The following is a 25,810-nucleotide window of genomic DNA, read 5'->3' on the forward strand; positions in this document are numbered from 1 at the left end:
CATATGCAACCCTGCCACATTAATATTTTAGCCACAGGATTGCTTTTTTTGAACAAACACATTTGGGTCTTCAAGGCACTAATGTAGTAAACATTACTTCATATTCCTCTACTCAGAAAGCATTTCATGAAAAATTCCAAATGCCATGGAGGGACCCAGTGACATCAGATTAACTTCAAAACTGTTTCCTTGTCAAAGGAGTCAGAATATTGATTAGTCCATAAATACCATCCACAGTATCACTTACCTCAGGCATGGCATGGCATGGCATTTCAAAGACATCTGGGTCCTTGAAGTACTAGAGCCGAGGGGTACTGTGCTTTGATAGTGCCCTCAGCTTCTTCAGCACTAGACTTTTAATTATCTTCTTTCAAACTTGGTCCTACCTTCCGACTACACTCAGTCCCAAAGCAAACTGACTTGATTATTTCTTTGCATGGTGACACATTCAGACTGAAACACTTTTTAAACCACAAAACCTTCTTTATTAGATAGCTTATCATTATATGGATTTGGATAGGCTACAAGTCAATTCCTGCCTCTGGGTCATCATAATTATATAGATCGAAAAGCAGATATGAGGCAGTTACAGCCAATAGGGCAGGAGTCAGACGCATCCCTGGCAAAACGAAAAGGCTCCACTGTAACTCTTTCCTTTAGGATAATAAAACTATCTTTTCCCCTTAGATCAAAGGAGATTACCATGGAAGCACCTGAAACAATAAAAGTTTCAATAAAGAATGTTACGGCACTTTGCAAAGAAAATATGGTAATGAGAATGCAGATGGAGGGTAAAATTGGAAAAAAATGCATATTTTGACTTTTTATTACAGGATATTTAAGAGACAGCTTGGCCATAAATGTTAACATCTTTCTAACGGTTGGGAATGCAGTGGTATAAAGGTATAAACTCACCTTGACTTATTGACCCAGCTGAGTTTGAAGTTACATTGCTCAACCCCAGAGGAACTGCACCACACTGCAAAAAAAAGTGCTTAGCCTCACTGGATCAGGGGAGTTAGGTGTGAGTTACTGTTACACGGCCGCATTAGGCATCTTCACCCACAGAAAGCAACAAGAAAGAGAGATGGTAGAAGCAAGCAAACAAGTGAAGAGGGAGAAAACAGAAATGTGAGAGAAGACAAAAGAAAAGAGGAATCCAGAAAAAATAATCTCCAAGAGGAGACTCATCCTGGATTTCAATTAATCAAAAAAACTGATATTTATGGAGTCCCCCTGTTATGGATTGAATTGTGTCCCCTGAAAATGTGTGTCAACTTGGCTAGGCCATGATTCCCAGTATTGTGTGATTGTCCACCATTTTGTCATCTGATGTGATTTTCCTATGTGTCCTAAATCTTACATCTATGATGTTAATGAGGCAGCATTAGAGGCAGTTATGTTAATGAGGCAGGACTCAATCAACAAGATTAGACTGTATCTTGAGTCAATCTCTTTTGAGATATAAAAGACAGAAGCGAGCAGAGAGACAGAGGGATCTCGTACCACCAAGAAAGAAGAGCCTGGAGCAAGAGGACCTCGGGCCCCTGCACTGGGAGGCTCCTAGACCAGGGGAAGATTGAGAGAGCCGACAGAGAGAGAGCCTTCTCCTAGAGCTGGTGCCCTGAATTCAGACTTTTAGCCTCCTAGACTGTGAGAGAATAAATTTCTGTTTGTTAAAGCCATGCACTTGTGGTATTTCTGTTACAGCAGCACTAGATGACAAAGACACTTCCCTATGTTGAGACAGCAAGGAAAGAAAAGAAATTAAAGGCATGGCCCTTGTCCTCAAAAGAATTATAATTTAGTTGAAGAATAATGATTAAACCCTGGCAAAAGAATAGAAAGCAATAAAACATATCATTAAAAACTAAATTTTACAAAATACTGTATATGTGCTTATGTTTACATGCTTATTAAGTTATAATTCTCTGAAATGTTAATGTAGAAATTGGCTTAAATCAATCTGGCTTAAATAAATGGATAGATAGTCCTGCTTTAGGGTAAGATGACTTGATACTATAAAAATATAAATTCTCCTCAAATTAATTCTTATAATCAATTCCAATCAAAATTTATATTGGGTTTGTGAATTTATTCAAGCATCTATATGGACAAATAAAAGTCCACAAATAGTTAAGTCAACTTTGAAAAAGAAGAACAAAGGTGCAATGAGCCAAGGCATACTAGTTAAGTACAGTATAGACTGACCCATATCAAGACAAACAGAATCATGGAACAAAATAGAAAGGTCCAATTCAGACTATTGTTATGTTAAAAATAAACATATTGTAAAGGTGATATCATGGATTGATTTATATCTCCCAAAAATATGTGTCAACTCTGCTAGGCCATGATTCCCTGTATTGTGTAGTTGACTTCCATTTTGTGATCTGATGTAATTTTCCTGTGTGTTGTAAAACCTAATCTCTGCCTGTGGTTAATGAGGCAAGATTAGGTTATGTTAAAGAGGATTAGGGTGGGATGCAACACCCCTACTCAGGTCACAACCCTGATCTGATGTATGGGGAGTTTCCCTGGGGTGTGGTCTGCATCACCTTTTATCTTACAAGAGATAAAAGGAGAGACAAGCCAGCAGAGAGAGAGAGGGGCTTCATGCCACAAACAAAGAAGCACTGGGAGCGGAGCACATCCTTTGAACCTGAGGTTCCTGCACTGAGAAGCTATTTGACCTGGGGAAGACTGATGACAAGGACCTTCCCCCAGAATCGACAGAGAGAGAAAGCATTCCCTGGGAGCTGGTGCCCTGAATTCGGACTTCTAGCCTCCTCAACTGTGAGAGAAGAAACTTCTGTTTGTTAAAGCCATCCAATTGTGGTATTTCTGTTACAGCAACACTAGATAATTAAGACAGGTGACAACACAAATTTTGGGAAAAGAATGGATTGTAGATGATGGAAGGAAAACTTTACTGTGTAGAGGAAAATCAAAGTGGATTCCTACCTTACACCATATATAAGGGGAGGCTCTAAATAGAATAAAAACATGAATGTGAAACATGGAGGTGTGAAATTAATAGAAGCTAGAATATATGATATTTTTGTGATCTAGGGATGACATCACCACCTATCAGTTTGTTGTACTGTGGTGACTGGTGTTGCTATGATGCTGAAAGTTAGGCCAGTGGTATTTCAAATACCAGGAGGTACAGCTTTAGTGAATAGATATCAGTGGAGCTTCCAGACTAAGACAGAGTAGGATGAAAGACCTGGTGATCTACATCCAAAAATTAGCCAATAGATCACTGAATGTTGTCCAAGACTTCAACTCTTTCTTTAGATGCATCATCAGGAGGAACCGATCACTGGAGAAGGACATCATGTTTGATAAAGTGGAGGGCCCGCAAAGGTGAGAAAAATCCTCAATGACATGGACTGACACAATGGCCACAACAGTGGATTCAAACATATCAACCATCATGAAGATGGTGCAGGACTGTATTTCATTCTGTTATACATGGGTTGACTAGCGACAACAATAGGGATGAGAAGGACTTCTTAAGACGCTGTAACACAATAAGTTGGTTAAGTTTATTACATAAAAATTACCAAATTTAAAAACAAAATTAACAAAGGACACCATGAACACGTAGGAAGATGACAGAATGGGAGAAGACATTTACAGTGCCTAAATCCAACAAGGAATATGCAAGGAAATCAAAAAGAAAAAGACAACAACCCCAACAGAAAAATGGACAAAGGATGAGAACAGGAATTACAAATAAATAAATTGAAAGAAAACAAAAGGACTAGTAAGTACATGAAAATTTGTTCATATTCTATAATAATTTAAAACAGCAATAAGATGTATCAGTCAGATTAGAAAAATAATGAGAAAGTCAATCATTGGCAGGGATGTGGGGACAGGAGAGCCCTTGTGTCTCACTAGTGGGAGTAGAGCAGGGCTTGATCAAATTAAGTAATAATGTGCCCTATGACCTAGAAAATCCACTCTTGGTTGTATATCAATCCCAGCAAAATCCCCACTGATGTTCTTAAGGAGACATGTTTAAGGATGTTTGTCAGAGCATTGCTTGTAGTAGCGGAGCATTGAAAGCAGTCTAGGTATCCCTCCCTGAAAGAATGAGAGAGTCAAAAAATGGTAGATGCTCACTATGGAATATTATGCAGCAGTTAGAAGCAACAGAATAGACATATGTGTAGGAACATGGATGGTTTTTAGAAACATACTACTGAATGAAATAGCAAGAAAAGGACAAGATAGGCATCAAAATGCCATTTGTGTACATTTAAAAATTCATGTCCAAACTGCACATAGTGGTTTCCTTCCAAAGAGTACAACAAGGAAAGAGGTGGGGAGAAGAGTAACTTTACAGTAGAGAAAACTGACAAATGCTAAGCTAGGTGAGCAAGGTCAACATCAACAGTGATACTTACTGTCGATGGCAAGTACTGTTGATACGTGACGAAAATGGCATTTTACCTCTGTGATCTTCCTCCCAAGAATGCATAACCCTATTCTAATCATGAGAAAAATACCAGACAAATCCCATTTGAGAGAATTCTATGAAATACCTGACCAGTATTCCTCGAACTGTTAAGATGATCAAAAACAAGGTATGTCTGAGAAACTGTCACAGAGAGAGGAACATAAGGAGACATGATGGTTAAATGTAATGTGGTATCCTAAGTGGGACTTGTTGTTGTTGTTAGGTGCCATTAAGTCAGTTCCAAGTCACAGCAACCCTATGTACAACAGAATAAAACACTGCCTGGTCCTGCACTATCCTCACAATCATTGCTATGCTTGAACCCATCATTGCAGACACTGTATCAATCCATCTCATTGAGATTCTTCCTCTCTTTCATTGACCCTCTACTTTACCAAGCATGGTGTCCTTCTCCAGAGACTGGTCCCTCCTGATAACATGTCCCAAGTACTTGAGATGAAGTCTCACCACCCTCGCTTCCAAGGAGCATTCTGGCTTTATTTCTTCCAAGACACTTTTGTTAGTTCTTCTCGCAGTCCATGGTATATTCAATATTCTTTGCCAACACCATAATTCAAAGGCATCAATTCTTCTTCTCTCCTCCTTATTCATTGCCCAGCTTTCACATGCATATGAAGCAACTTAAAATACCATGGCTTGGGTCTTGGGGGACATCTAGCTCAATCAGCATAACACAGTTTATAAAGAAAATGTTCTACATTCCACCTTGGTGAGTAGTGTCTGGGGTTTTAAAAGCCTGTGAGCAGGCATCTAAGATATTCCACTGGTCTCACCCCTTTGGGAGCAAGGGAGAATGAAGAAAACAAGCTACAAGGAAAAGGTTAGTCCAAAGCACTAATGGACCACAACTCCCACGGCCTCCACCAGATGAGTCCAGTACAACTAGATGGTGCCTGGCTACCACCACTGACTGCTCTGACCAGGATCACATCAGAGGATCCCAGACAGAGCTGGAGAAAAACGTAGAACAAAATTTTAACTCACAAAAAAGACCAGATATACTGGCCTGACAGAGACTGGAGAAACACCGAGAGTATGGCCCCTGGACACCCTTTTAGCTCAGTAATGAAGTCACCCCCGAGGTTCACTGTTCAGCCAAAGATTAGACAGCCCCATAAAACAAAACAAGACTAATGGGGCACAACAGTCCAGGGAAAAGGACTAGAAGGCAGGGGGGGACAGGAAAGCTGGTGATAGGGAACCCAAGGTTCAGAAGGGACAGTGTTGATATGTTGTGGGGTTGTTAACCATAGTCATAAAACAATATGTATACTAACTGTTTAATGAGAAACTATTTGTCCTGTAAACCTTCGTCTAAAGTAAATTAAAAAAAGAAATGAAAATATCGTGGCTTGGGTCAGGTGAATCTTAGTCCTCAAAGTGATATCTTTGCTTAGATGGGACTTAGAACAGAAAAGGGACTTTAGGTAAAACTAAGGAAATCTAAAATAAAGTATAGACTTTGTTATTAATAATATATTAATATTGCTTCATTAGTTGGGACAAATGTACCGTAGTAAAGTAAGATGGTAACAATATGGGAAGCTGGGTACAAGGTATGAAGAAACATTCTGTACTATGTTCATAATTTTTCTGTAAATTGACTACTGTTCTAAAATGAAAATTTATTTTAAAAAAATTTCCACAAAGCAATACACATTTTTAAGAACACGTACACACACACAAAAATATTGGCTAGCCATGGGGATGGAGAGAAATGAGCATGAGGAGTGGAAATAAAAGGAAAGAAGACCCCTAACGTTCTCACTCTACAGAAGAAGGAACTAAAATCTGGAAGGGTTAAGTGACTTAACCAAGGTTGTACTTATAACACAGGTCTTCTGACTTTGAGTACATCAAAAGCTCTTTTTATAACTAAACCTGTTCTTCCTGCTCTAAGGATAAGCTGAGAGTGAACTCATTCCACAGATAGGAAATAGGGAATTTAGCAGGTGAGCCCATGGGAAGCATGAGCCTTTCCAAGAAGTGGAAAAAAGAAAAAAAAAAAGAAATGTTGCTTTGACTCTTTAAAGCAAGTGACAGATCTTCAAGGGCTGTCCAGATAAAGATGGCAGCTAGCTTTTAGATCACAAAGAGCTAGAGAGCAAGATAAGAGGCATCGGTTTGGGGAAAAAGCAGTGAAGCTAAGTTTGTAGAACACAGAACCAGCCCAACCAATAACTCAATAGCTACATGGAATTAATGGGAAAACATAAATGGGTAGGATTTCTTGAACCCAAAGTCAGGAAAACTTCTCAAGTCAGGGGCAATGTTTGTGACTGCAAGGGCAGAACAGGTCAGCTAGTGGCTCAGATTTTGGGGCAGAGATAGAAAAGGATTTTGTTCTATTTCTCCTGTTTTCTTAGAAAAAATCTAAAAATCTTCAAATTACCCCTTCTCAGGGTGAAGGAATGACTGTTTCAATATTTGACTCAATAGAAAATGGACATAAGAGCCCTTTCAGCAGCTGGGCATAGTGGTGGCAAAGAATCCCAGGGCCAGAGGCCAAGGAGAGCTGAAGGGGCTAATCAAGAAAGAAGGAGTAGGTATCACAGGAGGCAGGAAACTGAAGGTAGCATGGGTACTTTCTGACTAGGTGCTTTCTCTGCCTGTTTATGATCCTCAGAGAATGTGACAGAATTCAAAGCTAGAAAAAATTCTACCCAAAATTAAATCATCTTAGAAATAGCCTGTGGAAGCTCATTAAATTCTCAAAGTACAGAGAATGAGGAGCACATGCTGTCCTCAATACCTTCTCGAAGCACCAGAAAAAGTTTAGGTAAAGATGTATGGCTTAGATCAACACTCAAGCGCATCTACTTAGGTCGGTAGCCTCTAAGACCCCTCTAGGTATTGTTTTTTTTTCTCCCCCTAGATTTTATTTATTTTGTTGTTGCTGTTGGGAATATACACAGCAAAACATACACCAATTCAACAGTTTCTACATGTACAATTTAGTGACACCAATTACATTCTTTGAGTTGTGCAACCATTTTCACCCTCTTTTTCTGAGTTGTTCCTCCCACATTAACATAAACTCACACTGCCCCCTAAGGTTCCTATCTAATCTTTTGAGTTGCTGTTGTCAATTTGATCCTATATAAGTAATTCTTAAAAGAGCTCAATGATCAAGGCAGGCTGATTTTACTAGTTAAGTCTAATATCTTAAAAAAGACAAACAACCCCAGATGACTTAGTGACTTGGAGGTCAGAATGCATATGTCCCCAAGTGAATGTTGGGAATGGAAGCTGGAAGAAAGATTGTCATTGTACCAATAGATACAGGATGGGATCCAAAAAGTAACTGATCCATGATTTACTAAGTACGTGTTCACAGGAAGAAAAGTCTTTTTACTGCTAAGATCTTATCAAGCCTAACAGGATTTATTAGACAATTCAATAAATCTTTCTTTACAAATTATGATACATTCACATAATGAAAATCTATGCCACAATTAAAACAAATAAAAAATGGAAGGAATAGCATGTTGCCATTTGTGAAAAATATATAAAAGGAAATATTAACTTGTATCTACGTGCATTTAGTATTTAAAGAAAACTAGTGACACTGGTTTCATCTGAGGAGGGGAGCTGGCAAGCAGGATTAGGTGGGAGACTTTTTACATATATACTCTTTTGTGCTTTTAAATTTTGCGTCATGTAAATTTACTGCCTCTTCAAAAAATGAATAAAATTTTAAAATAAAAAATTTAAATATTTATATATTTATACTCCACCACTTTCCTCAAAGCCTTTAAGAAGACATTTCAAAATATATCTACACCTAATACAAAAGGATAAAATAAATAATTGAGAGATGGAGATTTAAAATAAAATAAAGAAAATAATAAAGCCAGAAGTAAAGTCAGCATAATAAATGCCTAAATACCGTTTAGTTGTTGGACATGGCCATGAATTTGATGGCTAAAGCAAAGCAGAAAACACAATCATAGATTCAAGTGTCTGTAAGAAACATGAGTCAGCCAATGTGGAGTAAAGTACCTAGTTCTACCCAAAGTAAAGTGGCCTTTTTCCTTGGTTCTAGAGAAATTGCCCTTGGAGTAATTAGGGTGCCTTCAAGGCCATACCTGAGGATTTGTACCAGTGAGTGGAGGCTAGCCAGAACACAAAAGACTCACTTGGGAGGCTGAAATCAACTAGTCCCAGAAGGTATGATTTAGCCTATCATGCAAGACTGGCCAATAAACCTCTGGAACATGAAGGCTCAGAGAGCTTCCTGGTTAGCAAAGAGAGAATGACGAGTCCTCTTTGAGACACAAAAGCTTCGCATTGGGGACCCTCCCAGACCTTACCCATGTATCTCTTCCTTATGATGATCCTAATCTGTATCCTTTGGTTATAATCCATTTGTAATCATGAGTACAGTACTCTCCATGAGTTCAGTGAGTTGTTCAAGTGAATTGTCAAACCCAAAGGAGAAGAGGAAGCCAGCAGGTGCAAGTAAGGGTGTCATGTGGACTCTCAAACTTGTGGCTGGGGTCTGCCTATTTGTCTAAAAGATAGTGTCCTTTTAACCTATGGGATTTGCCTTAGCTCTGGGTGGTTGGTATCAGACAGACAGTGTGGTACGTGGGCAGCTGAGGGGAGGAACATCTTTTTCTGTGAGAATGAACAGAAATTTCTCCCAAATATCCGTCTAAAGAAGACACTGAGATACCATAAAGAGTGCCCTCAACAAAAGCACGTGGTTGGAAGCACCTCCTGCAGCATGCTGTAGTGTGGCAGCCGACAGGCCTAGGGCCGCAAAGCTCAGTCCTGAAAAATGGCTGGACTTGTCTAGGCAAGCACAGGGGGGAATCCTATGAGTCAGTGGTATCACTCAGTACCGAGTTCCAAGTTCTGACTGGAAAATCTCTCGTGCTCTACCAATTAAATTGAGGGAAATGGAGAGAAATCCTAATTTGGTAACATGCTATTCCTTTGACCTCTAGACAAACAGCACATTGTTTGCTTCAGTTTCCTACAGCGCACAGTCATGAAATAAGTGTCTTCTTCATGGCAGCCCCCAGACACTCTATTTCCAGAAGTGGTTTGTTTGTTTTTTTGCCAAGACTTGCTGTGAGCTGCCATTTGGTCAGCCCCCAACTCACGGAGACCCCAAGCACAACAGGATGAGACTGTTGTGATCCATAGGGTTTGCACTGGCTGATTTTTTGGAAGTAGAACACTACGCCTTTCTTCCTTGCCAAGGGTACTTCCTTGGAAATCATAGCCTTGCCTCTCTTTCTCTTTTTTTCCCTTGACACTCCCCACTCCCAACATCCACAAAGCAGCTCCTAATCACCCTGCCCCCTACAGTATCACACATATGCTGTGCAGCAGAGACAATGCTGTATGTTCATCAAACCAGTTTCATCTTCCTCCTGGGCACTCAGCTAAGCCATATTTCCCAGTCTCTCTTATAGTAAAGAGAAAACATGTGGTTGAGTTCTAGTCAATGGAATGTGGATGGTTATGATGTTGCCACTTCCGGGACTGCCCCTAAAATGCCCTGCACAATTACCTACGATCCCTCTCAGTCCCCCAGCTGCCAGCTCAATACTGATACCCAGGGCAATGTCAAGAGCAAGCAATATATTAAACATGGTGGAGCCTCTGGCAGGTTTAATCTTGAATGAGTATGTGGTGCAAAGCGTCCCTCCAAAACCCAGAAGGGGCCAAAATGTGAGCAAGAAATAAACTTTTATTTCTAAGATATTGAGATACTGTTTGTAACAGCAGTTGGCCTACTTTATCTAATATAGAAATTGGAGTGTTTCCATAACAACAACAAAAAAAAAAACCTAAATATAATGCTATTGGCTTAGCAGATGGATGGCAAATGGGGAAGATACAGATATAGCAGATTCATGTTCTGCAGTGGCAAAATATTGGCAAAACCATTGCCTATAATACCGTGGAAGGCACACTGCCTGCCTAGAACATATAGCTCTAAGAGAAGAAGACGAGAAGCAGAACATTTGTATGTGCATTGTTTGTTACTGGTCGTTTGTCATTGGTGTTAGTCAATTTTTTCATGAAAGAAATAAGTTCAGAATGCAACTGACCATTAGCAGATAGAATAAAATGGAATAGAGATAATCCAGAAATCAAGGACTTGGAGAGTTGGAAAAGCCAATTGCTTCTAGACACCAAAGAGTGAGAGATGGAATTTTAAAAGGCATTGAGTGCTGAAGACCCAGTGAGACTTCTTAGTTGTACACTGTGACTCAGGCTTTTGGCAAAGATCTGATTAAGGGTGTAGTCTTCCTACCTACTTTTTAGACACCTCAAGGTAGCTACCTTGAAAAGAGAAAGACACAAGGGTGAGAAAGCAAAAAAAAAAATAAACGAATGAATAATCTTGAAAATTGTGTGTAGGAGAGAACTGTATTTTTACTGACACAAAGTTTTCTGAAAGAAAGTAAATTAGAAACCTTCTACATTGTTGAGTGAATAGGTTTACTAAAGAAATTATGAGCCTGAATGAGAAAGATCTTGAATATTCTGCAAGCCTTACATCAGCCTAGGGCAGGCACTGAACTATGAACACTGCCCCTGCCCCCAATACCCACTTCAGATATGGCCAAAGAGGATAACGGAGCAGGAACACCCTCAGGAGGGCAGATCCAAGAGTCACTGAGAAAAATGAACAAGAAAGTCCCTCCCAGAGAAGAAGAGCAGAATCTATTCCAGACACTCTCCCCACTCCTTGGAAAAGGAGTCTTTGCAATGACTGGTCAGTGATTGTTTTTTTGTCTTCATTCTTTTTCCGAATGGGGGATTTTACTGCTGTCAGCCTATCCCTGCTCCACAACTTTAGTGTGGGGCAGGGACAGTAGCATTTTTCTTCTGCTCATAAGTAACCGAACCTAGAAAAGTCACACCTACATCGGATGGAGAAGACCACTCCGCTCCTGAAGATCCTGAACTTTGTGCTGGGCGCAGTGCCTGGGTAGGACTGGAGATTGTTCCTGTGTAAGGGGGATGAGCGTGTTCTATGCATGAGAGGAAGTGTGAGATGGATACTCAGAGACCAGAAGGGCAAACTGTCGCGGAGATGATGTTACAAGTTTGTTGAACCCACTCCACTTTTTCTCCTGGCTATACATTTGTATTTCCCAACTACCCTGCAGTAGGTGAGATTGGGTGATTGAGTTTTAGCCAATGGCTTGACTCCTAAAATCCACTGAGTAATACTGTATGCTCTCAGCAAATGAGAACTCATGCTGCAGAAGCTACTCTGCAGGTTCTTAACCAATGAACATTAAGCATACCATATAGCAACGGTTCTTAGCCAACGTGTGTATTGGATGAGTTGAGCATTTTTTTCAGCCTGTTGTTTACTTCACTATAGCCTCTCAATTAGCCATTCGTTTTATGTACCACTGAACTATTTTTATTAGTAATAACTCACAAAAAGCAAAATGACCATGCTGGACCTGGTAGAGGAAAACAAAAGAAGAATATAAGAAGTTACAAACTGTATGGAAGCTCAAGGAGTCTTCTATGGAATGGTCAAAGAAACAGAAGTTAAAGATTAGCAAGCACTCATGGATAGGTTGACGTCCTCTACCATTATGAAGGGTAACTTAAGAACTGCTTTAGCCTGGGAAAGTGCAGCAATAATTGTACTGACTGCATCTGGAAGTAATTAAGCACGTCATGATTTCAAGAGATTTGAAATGCTGAAAGAATGATTCCCAATGTAAGTGCAAAGAAGGCATCTCTGCAGGAAATCTGCTATCAAGACCTTTTGTCACCCTCACCCAGGTAGCAGTTGCATCTCTGGGAGCACTTCACCTGCAGTATGTGGGGTAGGAGCAAACCCTGTGAGCCCTGACAGTGCTGCAGTTCGAAGCTGACGTCTGCAGTACCTGGCAGGACTGATGAGCTGCAGAAATGCAACCTGGTACAGAACTCACAACTCTGGTACATCAGAAAGACGTTGTCCAGTCTGCATGCTTACTCAAGCAATTGGAAAAGAAAATGAAAAAAGAAGAAGCAAAGTCGAGAGGAAGGTGTGAGAAAGGAAGGAAGAGAAGGCAAGAATAAAGGCACTCGTGGCATTGGAAAGTCATGAAACATTAATCAACACGTGTTAAACCAAAAAAAAAAAAACCCGTTGCTGTCGAGTTGATTCCGACTTATAGTGACCCTACAGGACAGAGTAGAACTGCCTGATAGGGTTTCCAGGCAGCAGCTGGTGGATTCAAACTGCCAACCTTTGGGTTAGCGGCCAAATGCTTAACCACTGTGCCACCACATGTCAGGGACATTATTTTTCGTTTTTGTTGTCTCTGCCCACAGAGCACTTACATCCCATCTCCTACAGGACTTAACAGAAGTCACAAGAGTGTCTTTTCTGTTATTTTACTAGGTTAAATAGAAGCTAGAAAATAACCCAGTTGCCATCAAGTCAATTCCTACTCATGGCGACCCCATCTATGTCAGAGTAGAACTGTGCTCCATAGGGTTTTCAACGGCTGATTTTTTGGAAGTAGATCGACAGGACTTTCTTCCAAGGTGCCTCTGGATGAATTTGAACCTCCAACCTTTTGATTAGCAGCTAAGCATGTACAATAAAAAGAGCTGAAAGAGGAAAAATCTGTTGCAGCATGTCTCTGGGGGCAAATTGTCCCTGCTGCTACACTGATAAGTTAACAATACTGGATTCTGCCATTCCCAGGTGGGCTATGGGATTTTTTTCACCAGAACTGACATGATTGCAAGATTCAAGAGATATTTGAATAGCTTCCCATGAGTTTGCAGAATCATCTTTGCCATAATTACGAAACCGTCAACTATACCTCGTAAGCTGCTTCCTGAGTACAGATTGACTTCTGACATATATGTCCTCTTCCTGCACCGTCTCCAATGCCCCCATTACCCTTGCCCTACTGCTTCCCTCCTCCAGTCTCCCCAGCCCCCACCTGGCCTCTTTATCAACGAATAAGTGCCAACGATCAACAACTATCAACAAAGCCCTATGGTACATGTGGTGGGAATAAATTTAAAAAATCAGCGCATGACCCATGCTTGCCCTCAGGAAACTTACACTTTTGTTTGGGGATGCCAGGATGCCTCCACCACTGATATGGCAAGGCACAATTAACTAGACATGTGGTACAGCTGCACACAAGGGACATTAGGGCTCACAGGAAGGGATGAGCAATAAGGGCTGGCACATTTGTACCAAGGTATTGGATGCATTGTCCCCAACAAGGGTTCCTCTATGTCTCCTTCTAAATCTGCTCACTCATCTTCTTCCTTTGGCTGTACTCAAAAAAAAAAAAAAAAAAAAACTTTTTTCTGTGCTTTGGTTTGATTTTTTCACAGTCTGCCCTGTACAACTTCTCTTCTTCCTACGTGCCAGAAAACCACCCCCTCATCCATGCAAGCCACTCTTTCCCTTTGCAGAAAATTATTCTTCAGCCACTTGAAACTCCAGCAAAGTACTCAAGTGGTCTCGCTGGGAAACTCTTTCTAACCTCCGTAACACTCAGGCACTCTCGTTTGAAAGCTTTCTCTTCTCTTCTGGGTCTGTGTCTACTTGTTCCATTGATTCAGACTATTCACCCAGTGAGCAGAGACACCATCTAATTATATTTTCCACTGAAACATTAACATGTTATTAATGCTTAGCAAGTAAAAAAAAAAAAATAACGTTCTTATGTTTCTCATTTCTTTTCCACCTCATGGCTGCGTATGCAAAAAGAGATTTTAAAAGTATGGCATGGAAAGATTTGGTCTATTAGACATACATTAGCTTTTCTTGTCCTCCTGTACAAAGTTGCAGACTTTTCAATGGAGCGTATAGCTATTAGCCATTAACCCATCTGTTTTGTTTTTCTCTCTGACTTCAGAGCACTAGCATACTCATCTCATAGCAAAAATCATTTAAAAAGCTGTCCTCTTCCGCAACAATACACTGGCCACTGCTGCCTGGCTGTCATTCAGAAATGCTCAATCATAATGTCACACTCCCAAATGCCTAAGAGCCTCACCCTGCCGACAGGACAAGAGTTAAGACTCTCCTCTATACCACTGACCTCACCCTACCTATAGCTGTGCTGCCCAGTCCCCCTCCCTAACAATCCTCCAGCCCAGCCAGGCTAGCCTCCTTAATGCTCCTTGCAGATACTAAGATGCCTCATTCCAGCAACCCTTGAACTTAACCCATCCCTTGAGGCCTGAAGAAGTCCTTACAGTCCCTAAGAAGTCTTCCTTGACCATTACAGCTCTTAGTGATGACTCACTTGTTTGAATTTGGAATATGCAAACATATAAAAACTTAAAACCATGATGTAGTCAAGCCCTTAATCTTTTCCCAACCCAGGAAATAACAGCTCTCAAATGGCCTTAGAGATCCTCTATGCAAGCCATCCTTTTAGAGATGAAGACGTGGAAGTGGGGCAAGTGTCCTCACCAAAGCTGGAAGACCAGAAAGCAGCATAAGGTCTCCTTATAGAGGTCCCTGGGTAACACAAATGGCTAAGTTCTCAGCTGCTAACAGAAAGGCTGGAGGTTCAAGTCCACCTGGAGGCATCTCAGAAGAAAGTCCCGGCAATCTGCTTCCAAATGGTCACAGTCTTAAAAATCCTATGGAGTACAGTTCTACTCTGCACACACGGGGTCACCTTGAGTCAGAATCTACTCAAAGGCAATGGGTTTGGTTTTGGGTATCCTGACTGCACCCTTTTCCCAGCTCCCTGCAGTTTTGCAGCAAGACCTCACGAGCTATATTTCTCGCTGAAGGAAGCGCTCCACCTCTTCCAGGAGGCAGGGAGTAGAACATCATCCAGCTGTTCCCATCCATGTTTAATGGGAATACATTTAATGTTATTTTAATGATGTGTAACACTGGTAATTGCAGATCTATTGTAATTGCTTTATTTTCTCTATCTCACCTTTGCTACATTCAACAAATACTAACACATTCTGTAAACAGTTAAAATATGCCACAGCAAGAGTACACTATGTTAGCAAGAAAACTCGAGATCAGGTAACTGAACCCTTCACTGAGCAACTAACTAGATCTTTTTTTTGAAAAATGTTTTTTCATTGTCTTCAATTTCCTGATATGACTTTTCTAGCTCAGGTGACAACAAAGCAGTGCTGGACAGTGTCACCAGAATTTTTTTTGTAACACATTCATTCATTTAACAAATGCTAACTGAACACCTATATTGTACTATTCCAGGGACTGTGGAAGACCAAATGAGTAACACCGAGTATGCGTCCTCAAGAATCTACTAACATGATTAAAAACGAACAGAAGAACAAAAATAAAGGGAGAAGATAAGGGACTAATAAGAGGCTATGGAATTTCAGAGCGAGGGTAGACTCCCTGCTTTCCTTACTACGGGGAGAGGGGAGAAAGGTAGCAATAAAACCACATGTGTTTATAAAGCAATGTCCCCAGAAAGTTCACAATGTCAATAGGCGGCCTTCTTCCCTTTTCTTTTGTATTCACATTCTTCTGGCACTTGGTTTCCAATTGACAAAAGAATCTACTTTTTTCACAGATGCTGATTTTTAAGTTTTCTTTGAAGGGTGAGTTTTATTGACCTTCATCAAAATACTACTACCAAAGAGTTAATAATGAACAATAATATAATTTTGCACATCTTGCAGACTTTACAGTTTCCAAAGCGCTTTCATGAATACCATTTCAAAAGATTTCGTCTGGCCATCACAAAGCCCTGAGGTGCATGCAGGGTCAGTGTGACTGTGTTTGTGTATGTGTGCGTGTGCATGTTAGTATTCTTATTTTCATCGTGCACTGAGCAATCTGAGGCTCGGAGGAATTTGGTGAGTGACAGGGACAACTGGTATTTGTCAGACTTGTCAGACAAAAACAAAATTGCTGGCTAAGCCCTCCAATCTAAAATGACTTACAAGTTATTACACTTGAAAAACTCATGTTCCCACTGGTATATGTTTTCCTGAAAACAGAACATGTCCTGGGCAACCTCAGCACCTTGGGGGCCCTGTCACCCCTTTATTCCATCTGTGGTGCCTTGCTCCCTCCTCAGGCACAAGCCACCCTTTCTTCTCTAATCCTCTGTTTCCAATTAAAAAAAAAAACAGTTGATGTCAAGTTGATTCTGACTCATGGCACCCCCGTGCGTTACAGAGTAGAACTGCTCCATAGGGTTTTCTTGGCTGTAATCTTTACAGAAGCAGATCGTCAGGTCTTTTCTTCCATAAAGCCACTTGGTAGATTCGAACCATCAATCTTCAAGTTAGTAGTTGAACTCCCAATAGAGGACCAAAAATCAGCCATTTGTCCTTCCATCCAAAACAGCCAAAGTCACTGATTTATGTCCTTGAAGATGATTTGGGCTTCAAAACTTTGCTGTAACTCTGATAAACACATTCAGGGCATCAGCAATCAGGCAGAAGAAATTTGAGGGGATGGACGGGACTCATTGCTGCTGAATCCCTCACTCTGCCGTGTTTCTCTATAGTGATTAGCAAAGAGCCTCTGAGCTTCTCTTCAGGGCCATAGAAGGAAAGAGGAGCTGACGCTAATGCAGCCTGCCCTGCATCCCAGAAAGGAACCTCAAAGATAGGCAATGACAGATTTAACAAGTAGGAAGAGCCCGCTGAGTCTCTAGGTGTTGAGGTGCAAAGAAAAAAATATACACATTCAGGCACAGCCAGAGCCTGAGAGTGATGCCCTCCACTGCCAGCCCTGCACATGTATACTTGTTCGGGTCTGACCTCAGACTGTGAAGCCTCACAGATTGTAAAACCTCACCCAAGTCCAGAAGGTCATATGCTAGTGTACTACAACCTGGGCACATACTATGCTTTCTTCCATCGTAAGCCACTGAGTGGAAAAGCTGTCCTTACCTCGTAATGGGCCACGCGCTGAGATTCGGATATCAGTTGTGCACTGCACACCTTGCAGTAACTGTCTGTAAATAAATCCTGATCGATATCAGAGGACTTCATCAGGCTAAAGAGAATCAAGGGGAAAAAAAAAAAAGTGAGTCCACTGCTTTGATATTTATGCAGGACATTAACAATAGGAAAAAGTCCGGATCACAGCAACAGTTCTGATGATAACAACAGTGTGGAGAACTCCTTAAATCCTTGGTGTTGCCGTATCAGGCCAAGTATAAGACAAGTGTGTACTTTTAATTTTCTCATAAATACCCAGTAGAGTTGCTGGTACCCTAAGAAATTGGAATGCAGCTTTAGTGTTTCTGTTTCAATAAATCAGATTTATCTAATGTTTTGCCAAGGATTTACGTGAGAGGATATCACACGTGATTTACATTAACAAAAAGTTACAAGCACCCAACATACCCAACAACCAGAAATTGGTTAAACAAATTTTGATACACCAACAGAGTAGAAATATTATGCAGCTCCCAAATCCGAATTCAAATCAAATTATTCTTTTAAGAGACTATTTCATGAAATAGGAAATAGTTTATTACTAACTACAAAAGAAGTTTACAAATTAGCATGTACAGTATTTTGCTAAATTTGTTTAAAATATGTACGCAGTTGTTAGGTGCCGGCAAGTTGGTTCTGACTCGTAGTGACCTCATGTACAACAGAAGAAAACACTGCCTGGTCCTGTGCCATCCTCACAATCATTGCTATGCTTGAGCCCATTGTTGGCAGCTACTGTGTCAATTCATCTTATTGAGGGTCTTCCTCTTTTTTGCTGACCCTGTACTTTACCAAGAATGACGTCCTTCTCCAGGGACTGGTCCCTCCTGATAACACATCCAAAGTACATGAGACAAAGTCTTGTCATCCTGGCATGCAAGGAGCATTCTGGCTGTACTTCCTCCAAGACAGATTAATTCATTCTTCTGGCAGTCCATAGTATATTCAATATTCTTTGCCAACACCATAATTCAAAGGCATCAATTCCTTTTCACTCTTCCTTATTCATTGTCTAGCTTTCTTATGCATATGAGGCAATTGAAAATACCATGGCTTGTGTAGATACATAGAAAAACATTCCAAGAAGTTATAATTTTAATATCAGTTATCTTCGGGATACCATAGGTAATTGCTTTTGTAATTTCCTCTATTTTTAAATTTTCTACAATGAACATATATTACATTTGTAGTCAGGAAAACAAGTTAATCTTTTGAGTTCAAAAACTACACTTAGAAATTTAGAAGTAAAATCAGACTAGACTATAACTTTCCTTGCAACCTTGTTCTCTGCAATCTGAGGAGACCTCACCATTCGGTGCTGTCTCTGTTATTTTTAGGGTTGTTGAAATTCGTAATGGTTGCCTCCACCACTGCACACCACAATCGAGCCGCAAAAGTACGTAAGCATACCCTCCAATTCCTAACCCTGAATCAAAACGCAGCCAGGGTCTCAAGCCCGTGAAAGTAATCTATCACAAATGGGTCTTATAGCAGCTGAAGGGTAATGTTACCATCCTAGAAACACACACCAGCACACCTCGAGCACTTTTACCAACCCACAGACTCCTCTTCATTCCAGCCTCCTACCTGCCAGACTCAAAGAAATGAGTGGGCCAGGCAGCATACATTATAGAGAGGCAAGGCGATCTCAGACAACCAGGATGTGGACAACGGCAATGTGAACCTTGGAGTTCAGCTTGCTCCTTAATTTTATGTATAAGATTGTCTACAGTTACATCGTTGGTTATTGGCATGGCCAGAAATCTTGTCTAGGTTGTCTGATTCCAATTTCCATACACTAGATCCATCCCAGGTCTAATGCCACTTGCTAGCCACGTGATCTTAGCCAAGTCACTCAGTCCTCTAGGTCTCAGTTCCCTCTCGGTAAAAATTGAGATAATAAAATTGCCATGCCTCCTTAGAGAGTTGTATTGAATATCAAAAACACAAATATATGAGAAGGTGCTATGTGAGCTGTAAAACGCTCTTCATTTGAAAGGAATTCTTACCCTATTTTTATGGTATCCTGAAGAAAGAAAGGATAAGTGATATTATGACAAAGAAAGGTAAAGCATTGTTATAAAACCAAGTCTTGACCAACACAACAAAATGAAGGATTGTGGTTCGTTTTGCATGATTTTGGAAACCATCTAAATAGCTGGGCCACATAAGTAAAGTATTGGACTGAAATAAGAGGTTGCCTGCCTCACCAACTCCAAACTGCCTTTCTGTCCTTGGCTTTGGTTATAATAGCCCATTCAGAGTATTTTTATTCAGCAATACAAAAGGATTCACAACTTATGACCCTAAGAGACAACAGTACCCCTAGTTTTACAATGTCCCTAGTGACCAATATTAATGGCCACCTGTTCTCACAGCTGATGTGGTCGTGTTATTTCTGAAGGAATCCTTCCACAGCAGTCCTGGCAGATGGCCTGGTCAGCCTGGAGTCCAGACCCACAGTGCCGGGAGGCTCACCACCTCATGTGGCAACCTGTTGCACAGAGTCCTGCAGCTCTAGTCATTAGGTTTTTCTTATGTTGAATCCTAATCTTTCCCGCTGTAGCTTTCACAGGTTGATTCTGTATTTGCAAACAACACAGAACAATTCTACTCTTTATTTTCATGAGAGATTTCCCCTCAAGTGTTTGAAGATAAAAAACCAACCTCGAGTCGATTCTGACTTGTGGCAACCTCGTGGGTATCAGAGAAGAACTGTACTCCTTAGGGTTTTCAATGGCTGTGATATTCTGGAAGCAAATTGCCAGGCCTTTCTTCTGAGACACATCTGAGTGGATTCAAATTGCCAACCCCTTGGTTAGTAGCCAAGTGCTTAACCACTTGCCCCACTCAGGGACTCTTGCTTAAAGATAGTTCTCTTCTATCTACTCCCAACCCCTACTCTGCCTTACCATCTTGGTCTGTATCTATTTCATTATGGTATCTTCAAAAGCAGTGCTGAGAGCAGAAAAGAGTGCTCCAGATATGGTCTAACGGGGGCAGAGAATCAAAAATTTGGATTTTTCTATCAGTTGTCATTTGTAACAGTCTCTATTCAATTCCTGGAATGTAAATGGAGAAGAGGTGTTTTGATGATGGGAAAATGTAGTACAACATTTTGAAATGTCAAATGAGAAAAGAAAACTTACTAAGGTGTATTTTTTTAAGCACGCTCCTATAAGTGGTTGTGTTTAAATATCATGTTCCCTTCTATTTCTAATAAAGGAGCGCACAAAAATAGATTCATGGGTGACCTGGTTAATAGGAATCTCCAAACTCTCTTCACACTCCTTCCTCGTTATACAACCAACTGCAGAAATCAAACACTGTGAAAGGATATTCAAGGTACGTGTCGGACTGAGCAGGGTCCGTAGGAGTCTGAGTCTCGGTAAAGCAGCTGTGCAGCAGAAGTAGTTTTAAAGGCAGAATATAAAATGTGTATACTGAAAAAAAAAAAAAAAAACAAAGGAAGAAGAGAATAGTATGGCTTTTTCCACTGTTTTATGTAAGAATATTGATTTGAGCAAGCCCATATGCAATAAAAAGGCAATAAGGACCCCCTATGAAATCTATGAAGCCCAGTTGGAATACTCAAATAAGTTAAATTCCACTGGGAGGCAATTAATGGACAAGGGTCAGCCTGCTTTCTGCATGAGGCCTTTTCTCCAAGAAAAGAGAACTCTCTCTGTGAAGTTGCTTAGACAACCAGAGGGTCCGATTTATGATATAAAGACTGGACTTCTCAAGAGGGAAGGCTGCCACTCTCTCCCCTCCTCCTGCTTGTTTAGAGTAGGATGCTCAGCTTCACCAGCTTTTGGAGGCCCCCCGATTGCTAGGAACACAAAGGGAGGCCCTCTTGAGCCCTGTCCATGGTGCTGACCAGCCCTGTAGTAAAGACAGGGCCATTGCTCACTTAGCCAGGGTGTGGTGAGCCCCTTCCTTAGGAGCATGCTGATTATGGTATTCCCTGGGGCCTTGGGACATTCTGAGGAGGAAGACAAGAGTAGGGGGAGGAAGGAGTTTGATTTTCAGGATCTGAAACTCATCTGAAAGAAAGCTTCCTTAGTGCTCCCCGACCCAGGCCCATTCCAAAGCAAACATCAAGGACTCATATAAGCTCTATCATTCTTCATTATCTGCAGAGGATGGGGCTGCCTGTATTTTAGTAAAAAGGCCCAGAAGGAGTGGTGGGGCAGAATTAGACCAAGGAGTCTGATCAGATTCTTATTTCCTGCCCCAGGTCCCTGCACTCTAATAGATCTACTATGTACGCGTATAGCGGTGACAGTGCCAGACTCAGAACTGCAACCAGGTATCGTAACTAAAGACAACAGAGGGGAGAACTTTTATGTATTCAATCAGGGTTACTAAGCATCTACTATGTGTGAAGTGCAGGGATAACAGAAGGCACAACTCCTGTGTTCCGAATCTTTACCAGCTATTGCATGAGAAGGGAACTATACACACAAATACCTACAATGGAAGCAAGTGTAACGAGACTGGTGAAAAGGTCTACAGGAACTCAGAAGTCAGTGAGAGATTATCAATGAACTCCTCAAAGAGGGCTGTAAGAATTGAAACTTTAAGGATGGATAGGATTAGAGTGGAGGGACATGGACTCCAACTCAGAGGCTAATTCTTTTCCCTGACACAAAGAAAGATCTTATTACTAGTAGGCATGAGAAGATATACATGGAGAGGCATTGGTGGGGCTGACCTGGGTTTGTACAACATAAGGGGGGGTTACAAACTGCAAGGAAGAGAAGGGTACACAAAGCTCAAGACCCAGAGGGAAGCAGGAGAGATGCGGAGAACAAGCATGTCCTGAAATATTTCTCAAGGTACAAGGAACAGCCTTTTTCAGGATCTTCAGAGGCAGGTATGTAGCCATCTTTCTGCTTCATTCTGCTTCTCAAACAGCAGATTATAGGAACCCAGAGAAGCCTGAGGTTTCATGGCATCGTGGCTTCTTTCCATTCCATTTCTGATGGGGCTAAAATAGCTTCCTACTCAAAGAACCAAAAACCTTCAAAGGGATCTTCAGAGGAGGAAGACATTGGTTGGAATCCAGGTCTGTTCACTCACTAGCTGGGTTGTTCAGTGAGTTACATATCCTCTCTGAGTCCTGGTTTCCTCATCTGTGAAGTGGGGGAAAAATTCTCACTCACAGGCGTATTGTGAGGATTAGCCATCATGTAGATAAAGCATCTAGTATACACTGTACCATGTGGTACACCCGCAAAAGTGGATATTACCAACATTAGTATTAATATTATTCTTAATTTTGTATTATCATGATTCTTATTTTCAGGAGAAGTGCTATACATATTTAAGAAGAGAAATTAAAGACTAATGGGGAACATAACGCAGTCACTGTACTGAAATCATAGCTTACTGCCGCTATAGTCTTTCTCTTTTGTACTAACAGTATCACCCACAAAAATGGCCCATTTCCACTGAAATGCAGCTGGCTGCTCCTCCTGCCAGATAATATTTAGGCACCATGCCTGTGAAGACCTCATACTCTATAAAACTTGAAATTGATTTCTGATGTCAGTAGGTGTTGTAACTAGGAGAAAAGGGTTTGATGAGAACTTGTCTCTCTCTCTCTGTCTCCCTCCCACTAGTGCTCTTCCCCTTGGGACCCACTCTCCAGGGAATGCAATGGAAAGCATGCACAGAGGCCCACAGACACAAGTCTCCATACCCAAAGCCCATCACTGTGGTAGCAGATTTGGCCCCAGCAATCAGGCCCCCAGGGTGGCTTCTCCTCCACCTCAATCACTTCTGGAGAGAAGCCTTTGGACTGGTTTTCCACACTGGGTGTCTACATAGGACAGTGAACTTGGTTTGGTCTTTTGTCTCTGGTTTCTGAAAATATTCCTTGGAATTTTGGAGCAGTAAGCTTGCACTTTTGTTTCCTAAAACAACCAAAATCAAACCAAATGAAACCCATTGCCATCAAGTCAATTCGGACTCATAGCGACCCTATATGACAGAGTAGAACTGCCCCATCGGGTTTCAAAGGAGTGGCTGGTGGATTCAAACTGCTGACCTTTTGGTTAACAGCCGAGCTCTTAACCACTGTGCCACCACGGCTCTGAAAACAGCCAGGCAATGCTTAAACATGTGTAAATGAGTAGGGGCTGCACAGGCCCCACCATGGCAGTAGACCTCAGAAAGGGAGGGGGCTTGATACAGTTACACATACTCTTTGATTAGATGAATCAAAACTATGCATTAAGGTCCCTGTCATGCATATTCACTGAGGCCCCAGTGACTAAGGGACCCTGGACCTTGGAACTCTCTCTTTGGGGCTTCCTGAATTGATGAGAACATCCATGCATGGGAGAGTATGTGGCACGTCCCTGGGACAATGGAAGCCTCTTGCTATCAGGACCTCTCCCAGACTTTGCCTGATGCGTCTCTTCACTTGTATCCTTTCTGATTATAATAAATGGGTTATAGGTAGGCTCTGTGAATTTTGTGAGCCATTACAGAGAATTAACAAACCCACAAGGGGTGTTGGGACTCTTGACTTAGCTCAGGGTGGCTGGTTCAGAGAAAGACTGCAAAGGCAGTTGATTTGTGAAGACCCAGCTCTAGGTGAATGGGTGGCAGAGAAAGGCTGCTCAGGCAGTTGATGAAGAAGGTAGAGTCCTTCTAGCTTGTGACCTAGCAAAAGGAACCTGGGGGCGGGGGTGGGTGGGTGGAGGCAGGCTGCTGGTTTGAAGTGCAGAGAGTTGTGTAGACTCCTGAGCCCTTAAGCTGGTACCCCATAATCTGGCTCCAGGTTGCTGGGGAAGACCTAACTCTGAGTGGTTAGCGGGATAGAGAAAGTGTCACTAAAATAGCTGGTGATGAGAAATAGAGATGTGGGAAGATGAAGCCTGGGTCCACTTCCAGATAGAAATTGGATTCATCCTAATTCTTATCACATAGATAGCGATGAAGGTGAGGTTTACCCATCATGCCTTCTGTCATAGGCTTGGGCATTTTCACTTATAAAGCTCATCAATTATATCTAATAACCCACTCTCTCCTCACTAGCCCTTTAAACACAGAATTTAAGACTTACGGCAATCCCAACCAAGTAGCTAGTCTTGCCATTAGGGCGGACTTCTGAATTTCCAAACTACCACTGAGCACAGATTTGTGAACTGTCCAGTTTCAAGGAGTGGGGCTATTCTAAAGACGCTCCCCACAGGGCTTGACCCTTGGGAAAGTACCAGACATAGAAAAGAGAAAGATTTTATTTTAATATTATAAGCCTTTTAAGTGCTTTCCATGAGCCAGGCATTGCGCTAAGGGCTTTATATGCATCACTGATTGAATTCCCTCAAAGAGGTATGCAGAGTTATCAGACTCATTTTCTATATGAAGAGAGTAAGGCTTAGGAGTTTTGTAATTCACCCGAAGGTCACACAATTCCTAAGTCAGTTTTCCAACCCAAGTCTGACTGCTGTGCCCATAGGCTTACCCCCTACCCTGGACTGCTTCCCTGTGGCTGAACTCAGTCAGTTCCCCTATGGTAATGTGTCGTAGTCTTGTGTACCTGGGCAGAGCAGCCCAACTCATTCCAACCATTAAACATTATTAAAATGAAAGGTGTAATGGTTAAGGTTGTGTGTCAACTTGGCTGGGCCATGATTCTCAATGGTTTGGCAGTTAGGGTTTGGCAGCTATGTAATGATGTAATCACCTCCATAATGAGATCTGATATAATGTAATCACCTCTATGATGAGATCTGCTATGAACAGTTATTCAGTTGAAGGTGGGTTTCCTTGGGGGTGTGACCAGCATCCAGTATATGTGGACTCTCTGGCAAAGCTTGCAGGCTTTTGCTCACTCTGGATCCTGCATCTGACCTCTGGTTCTTGGGACATAAGCCAGCAGCTTACCTGCTGATGTTGGAATTCACTGGACTCCCCAGCCTGTGAGCCAGCAGCCTGCTAGCTGTCTGACCTGCTGATCTTGGGTTTGCCAGCCTCTGCAGCTATGAGAGTCAGGAGAAGCCTTCAGCCTAACCCACAGAGTTGGGACTTTCCAGCCTCTACAGTGATATAAATCTTGATATAATCTCTTGATATAAATCTCTCTCCAACTGGGGAAGCCAGCACAACTTGTACAAGGAAAGATCATGGAAGCTCCATAGACACATCCAAACTCCCTGAGAGACTGAACTACTGGGCTGAGGGCTGTGGGGACCATGGTCTCAGAGAACATCTAGCTCAATTGGCATAACACACTTTATAAAGAAAATATTCTACATTCTACCTTGGTGAGTAGCATCTGGGGTCTTAAAAGCCTGTGTGCAGCCATCTAAGATACTCCACTGGTCTCACTCCTTCAGGAGAAAGGGAGAATGAAGAAAACAAGATACAAGGGAAAGATTAGTCCAAAGG

At 41.5% G+C, this 25,810-nt stretch overlaps 1 protein-coding gene across 1 annotated transcript in view; it reads right to left on the reverse strand.

Moving 5' to 3' along the window:
- The window catches only part of ZMAT4 (zinc finger matrin-type 4), a 365,911-nt gene that overhangs the window by 268,701 nt on the left and 71,400 nt on the right, over positions 1 to 25,810 (reverse strand). Inside the window, exon 2 of the mRNA XM_004382072.2 lies at positions 17,354 to 17,459. Within this exon, the coding sequence (XP_004382129.1) occupies positions 17,354 to 17,455 (102 nt within the window). The 5' untranslated portion in view covers positions 17,456 to 17,459. The remainder of the gene's footprint in view (positions 1 to 17,353; positions 17,460 to 25,810) is intronic.

Source organism: Trichechus manatus, unplaced genomic scaffold (assembly GCF_000243295.1).
Source record: "Trichechus manatus latirostris isolate Lorelei unplaced genomic scaffold, TriManLat1.0 scaffold00090, whole genome shotgun sequence".
NCBI classification, from domain to species: Eukaryota; Metazoa; Chordata; class Mammalia; order Sirenia; family Trichechidae; genus Trichechus; species Trichechus manatus.